The sequence below is a fragment of the Trichophyton rubrum genome (genome assembly GCF_000151425.1).
Source record: "Trichophyton rubrum CBS 118892 genomic scaffold supercont2.2, whole genome shotgun sequence".
In the NCBI taxonomy this organism is placed as follows: domain Eukaryota; kingdom Fungi; phylum Ascomycota; class Eurotiomycetes; order Onygenales; family Arthrodermataceae; genus Trichophyton; species Trichophyton rubrum.
Window position 1 is genome coordinate 282,465 of NW_003456427.1, and position 7,933 is coordinate 290,397.

General features: G+C 50.3%; 6 protein-coding genes across 6 annotated transcripts; 3 read left to right on the plus strand and 3 right to left on the minus strand.

Annotated features, from left to right (window-relative positions):
- Nucleotides 1-89: 89 nt before the first annotated feature.
- Nucleotides 90-1,397, minus strand: TERG_01649 (uncharacterized protein; the record flags this gene model as incomplete). Its single annotated transcript, XM_003236877.1, has 2 exons — nucleotides 90-1,037; nucleotides 1,122-1,397. The coding sequence occupies 2 exons, from the start codon at nucleotides 1,395-1,397 to the stop codon at nucleotides 90-92; spliced, it is 1,224 nt and encodes a 407-aa protein (XP_003236925.1).
- Nucleotides 1,398-1,767: 370 nt separating this feature from the next.
- On the minus strand, nucleotides 1,768-3,032 carry TERG_01650 (uncharacterized protein; the record flags this gene model as incomplete). The annotated part of the gene is made up of 4 exons (XM_003236878.1): nucleotides 1,768-1,808; nucleotides 1,865-2,102; nucleotides 2,165-2,751; nucleotides 2,810-3,032. The coding sequence occupies 4 exons, from the start codon at nucleotides 3,030-3,032 to the stop codon at nucleotides 1,768-1,770; spliced, it is 1,089 nt and encodes a 362-aa protein (XP_003236926.1).
- Nucleotides 3,033-3,391: 359 nt separating this feature from the next.
- On the plus strand, nucleotides 3,392-4,101 carry TERG_01651 (uncharacterized protein; the record flags this gene model as incomplete). Its single annotated transcript, XM_003236879.1, has 3 exons — nucleotides 3,392-3,438; nucleotides 3,510-3,723; nucleotides 3,802-4,101. 3 exons carry the CDS (start codon nucleotides 3,392-3,394, stop codon nucleotides 4,099-4,101), a joined length of 561 nt encoding a protein of 186 aa, XP_003236927.1.
- Nucleotides 4,102-4,235: 134 nt separating this feature from the next.
- Nucleotides 4,236-5,206, minus strand: TERG_01652 (uncharacterized protein; the record flags this gene model as incomplete). Its single annotated transcript, XM_003236880.1, has 4 exons — nucleotides 4,236-4,424; nucleotides 4,508-4,726; nucleotides 4,794-4,955; nucleotides 5,042-5,206. The coding sequence occupies 4 exons, from the start codon at nucleotides 5,204-5,206 to the stop codon at nucleotides 4,236-4,238; spliced, it is 735 nt and encodes a 244-aa protein (XP_003236928.1).
- A 252-nt stretch (nucleotides 5,207-5,458) lies between these two features.
- On the plus strand, nucleotides 5,459-5,785 carry TERG_11743 (uncharacterized protein; the record flags this gene model as incomplete). Its single annotated transcript, XM_047750808.1, has 1 exon — nucleotides 5,459-5,785. The coding sequence occupies one exon, from the start codon at nucleotides 5,459-5,461 to the stop codon at nucleotides 5,783-5,785; it is 327 nt and encodes a 108-aa protein (XP_047605482.1).
- Nucleotides 5,786-6,712: 927 nt separating this feature from the next.
- TERG_11744 (uncharacterized protein) lies at nucleotides 6,713-7,387 on the plus strand. The gene has a single exon (XM_047750809.1). It carries the CDS (start codon nucleotides 6,875-6,877, stop codon nucleotides 7,352-7,354), a length of 480 nt encoding a protein of 159 aa, XP_047605483.1. The 5' UTR covers nucleotides 6,713-6,874; the 3' UTR covers nucleotides 7,355-7,387.
- Nucleotides 7,388-7,933: the final 546 nt, after the last annotated feature.

The window sequence follows — 7,933 nt, forward strand, 5'->3', positions numbered from 1 at the left end:
ATATATAAACCATTCTGACTCCAAAAAAATATAACCATGGGGTATCTTAAAACTCCTAAATATCCAAAAATATCCCGACATAACTTCATTCACAGATTGTCATGGTCAGGGAAAAGCCATTTGAATTTCCACCAAGGTGATTTCTTATCACTTTTGTCGGGAGAACCAAAGATATTTGGAAAACATACGCCTACTCGATGGAAGTAATCACGATGGGCAAAGAAAAGCTCCCACGGTTTGACCATCTCAGTATCAACCTCAGAGTCCGCGTTCTCGGGATAAAGTGGGCTCTGGTCATCATTAGGCATATCGGATGGCATCCACGGTAGTGCATCCTGAAGCTTGCGGACATACTCTTGCTCTTCCTCGCTGATGCACGTTGGGTCAGTGGGCCCATAACAGACACGCATATCAGTGATAGCCGGAGGAACATCGACCTTGGTGATAAAAATTTCACCCGAATGCATCCGATAATCCAAACTAGGTGGAGGAAGGAGGGGAACAGGATCATTGGTATGGGTTACGCGGCGGTATGGGAGATGAAGATCATACCCAAGGCCTGCATTCGAAGGGGCCGTCGAGTTAAGGCCAAACACCTTATCGAAATAATCCGCCAGTGCCTGGTTCCCTATTCGGGGCTCACCAAATGTGGTTACATGAGGATTCCAGCCTCGCAACTTGAACTCAAGGCTCCCCAAAGCGGCTACGGCACCACCAAGCGAGTGGCCCGTGACAACTAGCTGATAATCCGGATACTTCATCATAGCCTCTATAAGATCGGGTATTATCTCCGGTCGCGTATTCTCCCATGAACGCATGAAACCACCGTGTGCGGTACAGTTATCACATTTTGCATAGGGGTGATCCTTTCCGTTTGGATAAGGCATGTAAACCTGTGGCGCAACAGAGAGATCTGCTATGGCGTTTACGATAGAATAAGTTCCCCTGAACGAGACTATGATTCTCTTCGCTGACGGAGGGTGGGAAAGAGCAATGTATCCGCAAGAATCGGAAAGCAAAGGGCCTGTGTTCCAGGTCTGCACAGTAAGGTCAGAATGATTCACACTACCATTCCCCAAGTGTAAAGGATATTATTTTTTACAAAAATAGAAGATGCTTACCTTCACTAGCTCAAAGTTCGAGAACTGCTCGCACAGGCCCGGACAGCTAAACGGTTTCGTTATGCCCCAGTTCCCAACACAGTACGCTATATCAACGATATTAGCGAGCTCGTTAAGTTCCTCAAATAGAGGCTGTGACACTTGGCGTCCGCTATTCTCAAAGTACGGCACACTATACCCCTCATCATCTTGCGCAACCCGACCAGCCGTAGTCACAGTAGGTAGAAGCGAGTGCAGTATCGCAGCACCTAAGAGAAGAATGCTGACACGAGCCATGGCTAGCTATGGTTATGGAGTCAAGGATAGAGAGTTGAGAAGGAAAAGGACAAAACCCATCACAGGGAGGATGCTATTTTATAGGTGCAACGCCCGTCAGCGTGATGCCTCTTGGGTTTTTTTCGATCACGTCGCTGAGAAAGAGAAGATCGAGTGCGACTAAGTTGAGACGGAAAGAAAAAAGTCACGCTGATGTCATCAGCTGATCTAATCACGGAGCCGCATCCAACCTTAACTTAAATTCTACTTCTTTATTTCTACCGGCTCCATGTTCCGATTTTTGGTTAAAAGACTTGCTAACGAGTATGTATGGTCATCGTTGTCGTTCTACCTAGCAAGAGGGTATTCTAGATATGCATGGTATCGAGCATTACACATCCCAAATAACAACTCTACCATCGACACCGCTAGCTGTAGTCACCGTTAGTAGTTTCAGACAAGATAGCGAGCACGAGTAGTAAACTTACAGCTGATCTTCTTAACAGCACCGCCATCCTCAGAATAGACCCTAAGAGTTGAGATAGTGTTCTGATGAACACTCTGGAGCTTAGAGTCATCCTTAGTGCTGCCCTTCAAATCCATTTGCCTGAATTTGTTGAGTGCGGACTCTTCGGCAACAGCACCTCTAGTGGCTGCCTTAACCTCAAGGGATCCAGCCAGCTTCCAGCCAGCTTCATCTCCGTTGAGACGATAGATTTGGCAATCCTGTCGTTAGATCATCAGCATGAGCCCCAAGGTTAAATGAAACATAAAAGGGAGCCTCTTACATGGCCAGCTGCGGCTATCTCATTCTCGCTAATCCAAACCAAGCTCATGAACGGTAGCAATCTCGTACTAATGTTCAACATGGCTCGGGGAGGCTGATCCGGGGCCGATGGATATACCACAGTAACGCTGCTGTCATGGCAAGTAAATGCCAAAGCATCACCACTTGGGGAAAAGGCACAGCCATGGACCCATCCAGCAGAATCGTTCAAGTATTCTCCACAGTTGGTGTTGAAGGGGACCCTCTCACCCCAAACACTGGGTTCCGGGCGCTGGTCAATTCCCTTGATGTAACTAGAAAGCACCCTGCAGTGTGAGTCCGTCGAGCCGGTTGCGAGGAAGACGGAGTTGGGATGCCATGCAAGAGTGGTTATGGTACTTCGAATGGGCTTCTTTAGGTGTTTAGAAATCCACCAGTCATTCTCCTCTTCAAAGTAACACACTGCAACAACGCGGGCGCCTGATCCAACTGCGAATTTCTGCTCGGAGGGGGACCAGCGGACAAAGGTGGCGGCACGGTTAATTCGAAGCAGCACGAGAGTAGGTTTCCATCCAGATCCGGTTTGTTCCCATACGTAGGCATTTCTGTCTGTATCATTGCATCCATAGTTTAGCAGCTGCTCCTCCAATAGAGGTTACATCCATACCTTGGGAACAGGTCACGATCTGCCCACTCTTGGGAGCAACGTCTACACTGGTAACGGTCTTGTCGTGGCCTTTAAGCTCCTCTTTCAAGGTGTACTTGTTGCCTGCGGTCTCGTAGAGCTCGACAACGTTGTCCTTGGCCACTGCGAGAGTGCCTCTGTCCGACGAGAACGAGTGGTCCGCAATCGGCCGGTGGAAAAGGTGGTGGGCTTCGGGGGGTGCCATAGTGTCAAGACAAAATGCGATAGGAGGAGCTCTCTACTATCGCCTTGCTCTCTTCAATCAGCCCATACAATAGAAGCAGCAACAACTGTTTCTCGACGTCGTCGTGGTCGTCTCTGTCTTTGTTGTTTCTTGTCCCAAAAAGCCCCCGCGAACTCGTAACTATGCGGATTATGTAATATCGCCTTCACGTGACTCTTCCTCATCCACACAGCTTCGAAGAGCTCCAAAGCGAAAAATCGACATTGCAACTGTTGGATTCTGAGAGCAACAGCACCGGTCGAACACAGATCCTCGCGTTGACTCTACATAGATACGCAGGTTGGAAGGCAAACTGCCATTCTAGTTGCTGATTCTTGACAATGGCCTCGAACACTGCACCTGCCAACGTTGGCGCGCCAAATCAGACGTGAGTCGGGAGCAAAGCAAACCCCAGGTCCCTATCTATTGTGACGATGCAGAGAACTGATTTGAACAAAGGCTGTACTGCACAAACCTCCCAGATAAGATCAAGAAGCCTGATCTGAGGACGGCTCTCTACACCCTTTTCTCTACATACGGCGCGGTTCTCGATGTGGTAGCCATGAGATCGAAGGGTATGCGCGGACAAGCACATATTGTGTTTAGGGACGTTCAAACGAGCACACAGGCGATGAGGGCGCTCCAAGGTTTCGATTTCTTTGGAAAAGAAATGGTATGCTTTTAACAATTGGCTTGTTGAAACAACATAACAATTTTTAAAAAGGGGTTATCTGGCTGACTTCTCTTATAGAAAATTGTTTATGCCAAAGGAAACTCAGATATAATTGCCAAGTTGCGTGGCACTTACAATCCATCAGGCCCAAGTGAAGACCAGGGAATATCAACGGAGCTTCAGAAATCCATTTTTAATGCGCCGCCCTCCGCGGCCACGGCTACGACTTCCATACCACCTAAACCGGCTAATAGCGAGGCTGCCGAGCCAGCACCACCACAGGGTGTGAAACGAACACGAGAGGAGGAAAGTGATGGCGAAGCACCTATGGACGAGGAAAGTGACGTGTCTATGGAAGCATCTTCCGATGAGGACTAATCGGTCATTACCTTGTTGCAACGACATGGTCTATTAAGAACCAGATGCTCAGGGCAGAGATCTACAGCTCGGCAAAATACACAAAAAAAGACAGGGTAACTAATCAAAAAGCAGCAACCACCTCCGCGCGTCCGTTATAAATTTCCTGCTTGTGCGACAAGTTCCAGCGGGACGTTTAGCCCGACGCAATTCCCTACCAACCCTATCCATAATAGCAGATATGTCTCAGTCGTCTGCTCCTTGTCTCCTGCTACACTCTTTAGCGCTTCGCTGGTAGCACATGGGTGGACAAAGTATACCGGTATTCCGGTCAGAGGGTGGTTCTTATCATTAGTTTTTTGATGAGCCTTTGACCTTTCAAGGCAAGAAAGCCAAATTTTGAAGGAAGCACAGGATATAGACTCACAGTGATGCTTACGCCTCCCATGACTCCTACGTCTCTCAACTCGGACCTGAACTGTGCTGGAACTAGCGAGTTGTACATGTTGTGAAGCTCTTTTGGTCCGCACGGTGGGCCTCCTGGCAGGAAGAAGTATAGCACAGGGACCCGATATGTTGGGGATAGCATAACATGATACTCTACTTCGCATTTGCGAGTAGAAACTGGCCGTCGAACCAAAGCCTCCTGTTTGTCAAAGAGTTAGCATGGACTTAGTCAGACTTGGTTTATGAATATAGAGGATATGTCAAACAGGGTCATCTTCTATATCTTCTATAGTTTCTTCATCGGCAATATTCGCATCTTCTTCGTCTTCAATATTCGCATTTTCCCCGCCAACGTCTGGTTCAGTCTCTGTAGACTCTGTAGGCTGGCTGTCCGTATATTTCCTCGCCACCAAAACAGGTTCAGCGCCCTATATCCTCGTTAGCCAGTTTCAGAGGTACGAACGCTTTTACCCGTATACGAGACAAGCCTGGGTAGCGAGATGAGCTCGCATACAGTTTCATCGAATCTGGCCTTTGTCCATCCAAGGGACTCCAGCTGGCGGTCACAGCCATCCACCAAGCGTATGAATTCCCGACATGCCTGCGAGAACTCATCACCAGTCAAGAACGGGAAAGTCGACAGTTTCATATCTGGCCTGTTGACCTCAGTCTTGGGCATCTACCGTATGGATAATAACAGCTCGGGTATGTCTTCTTTGCATGGTCTCTCTAAGTAAATGCTTGAATGAAAAAGATGCTGTCAAAAGTTGAATAATTTGACTACTTTTTTCCCTACAAGCTAACTAACGTAACCAAATCAACCATAAATCGACCCGATAACCACGGAGTAACTATTCATGTAATTTGTATATCCAAATAACTGCTATGCATCTATATCAACGTTATATATTGCGAATGACGGTCGACGTATATGGCATCACCACTGTTGGATTACATCCTGATCGTCTACACCCAACACTCCGTATTGCATGGCTCCAACGACGCCTACATCCTTTTCATACTTTTTCCATTCAGCAATGAGGGCCGCCAGCTTGTCCGGGAAAAGCTCTCCCAGGTCCTTTGTCTCGCCTGGATCCTCACTCAGCTTGTACAGCTGCCATTTTCCAGGGCCAACAGGCTTCGGGATGTGCAATGCCTTCCAGTCTCCCTGACGCACCGCCTGGCGGCCAAAGAGCTCCCAGCTAGTAACATGGTCCTCATCGTGTATCTGTGTTTGTTCTCCCTTGAGATATGGTAGCCACGATGATCCTCGCATGGGGTAGACGGGCCTGGATCTGTAAGACGGGGCAGGGTGTTTGATACCCGCAAGCTCAAGAAGTGTAGGCGCAATATCCATGACAGTGCCAAAGGTATGGTCTATACCGGCCTTCCCAGCCGTGAGAGGAGGGTAATTGAGGATAAGGGGCACCCGTATGCCGCCCTCGCTGGTGAACATCTTATACAGCCGGGACGGAGCCGTGGCCGCAGACGCCCAGTGAGGGCCGTACCAGATAAAGGAGTTGTAGGCCCCCAGGTTCTCGATGGAGTTGTCGTAGTACTGGTCTATATGCTCGAATATATTGTTCTGCACGACCGGCAGGGCCTCCAGAAGCGCTCCCTCCGCGCCATTGTCAGACATAAAGATGACGAGGGTGTTTTCCATGTCTCCGGACTGGCGGAGCTGGTCGAGGACGCGGCCGATCTGGGTGTCCATACACTGGACCATGGCCGCGTACACTTCCATGCATCGAGACGAGAACCGGCGCTCCTCAGGGGTCAGGTCGTGCCAGAATCTGGACATCATGCGATTTCCCACGACGACCACGTCGTGAGGCGCAGTTCCCGCTGGTATCAAGCCAAGCTCCTCAAGCTTGCGAAGGCGTTTCTGGCGAAGAACTTCCGGCCCCTCATCGTAGACGCCCCGGTAGTCATCGATATACTCCCGGGGAGCCTGCAAGGGCCAGTGCGGCGCCGAGTAAGGGAGGTAGGCAAAGAAGGGCTTCTCTGCGTCCTTGCCCCTGAGATACTCGAGCATCTTGTCCGTAAAGGCAACGCTGGAGTAGAAACCCTCCCCCAGCTCGCTGGGGTCGATCCGCCTGTCGTCTTCTACATAGATGCTCGGCATATGCGACATCAAGCCGGGAGCTTTCTCGTCTGGATTCTGGAGCTGCGGTTCCCAGCCATAGTGGTTTGCTGCTCCCTGCACCCGATATCAAAGAAGAACTCCATGCATTAGTTAACGAAACGAGGCTGACCGCGGCCAGCTAACTAAAACGCAAAAACATGCAAGAAAAGAAAAGAAAAAGCATACTGGAAGCAGAGAATATGATCGATCGAAGCCGCGTGCATGAGGCGTGTGATCTGGATCCAGCCCCAAGTGCCATTTACCAGACATCAGGGTTTGGTAGCCTGCATCCCGCAAGAGCTCCGACAGGGCGACGACTCGGTCGTTCAAGTAGCCTTCATACCCAGGCTTGCCGCGCTGGAACTCGGTCTGATTCTCGCTCATCGTCCCCAGGCCGGCGATGTCTACACGGTGGAGGGGGCGCGCGGGCTGCCTGTCAGTCTTTCTATCCCACTAGGGGGTCATCGTTGCATATACGGAGCGAATGGTTCAGGGGTTCAGCATGTATTTACGGTTATCAGTGCCAGAGAGCAGCATCGAACGCGTGGGCGAGCAGGCAGCCGCTGCGTGGAAGTCTGTGAATCGCACTCCTCCGTTGCCGGCGATGCTGTCGATGTGAGGTGTCTTGATCTCGCCGCCGAAGCAGCCTGCATCCGAGAAGCCCAGGTCATCGGCGACAATCACAAGGAAATTCGGTCGTGAAGCCATCTTCTTGCGTCTCGTTGCTTTTCTGGCTCGTTGGCTCGTTGGCTGCCTGGCTGACTGGCAATCTCCAGCATGGATCTCGCGAGCAGCAGCAAGGGGGGGAGCAGCTTCTTATGTACAGGCCAGTGTCCAGCGGATGAACACCCCCCCGGGAAATGATATACACGGAAACATGTTTCAACGCCCTGCAACAGGGAGGAGATTCGTATGGGCAGTTAGTTCTCTTGCATCCCTTCCTCCGCTTCCTCCAGTTAATCATGTCATTAGTACAGAACACCTCAGCAAGCCCACAGGGGGGGGGGGGGGGGGGGGTAGAAAACCAACAAAGGGGTTTTGTCCAAAAACCTTCTTTCTCCCTCAGGGCCATGGGGCTGTGTCGACTCCGAAAAACCTTCGGAGGGCTCAATCCTGGAAAGGAAAAAGGGGCACGAATATTTTGGGGCTCCCCCTCGAAAAAAAAGGCCCCCCCCTGGGGGAGGAGGGGGGAAATCCCCCCAACAGCCGGTCATCGAAGGTTACGAAAAAACCAAAAAACATTAATATTAAAAGATTTACCCAGGAATAAGAGGGATGGAG

Bases quoted from the DNA above. Each gene is read 5' to 3' on its own strand.
- TERG_11744 (XM_047750809.1), top strand. From the start codon at position 6,875: ATGAGGCGTGTGATCTGGATCCAGCCCCAAGTGCCATTTACCAGACAT.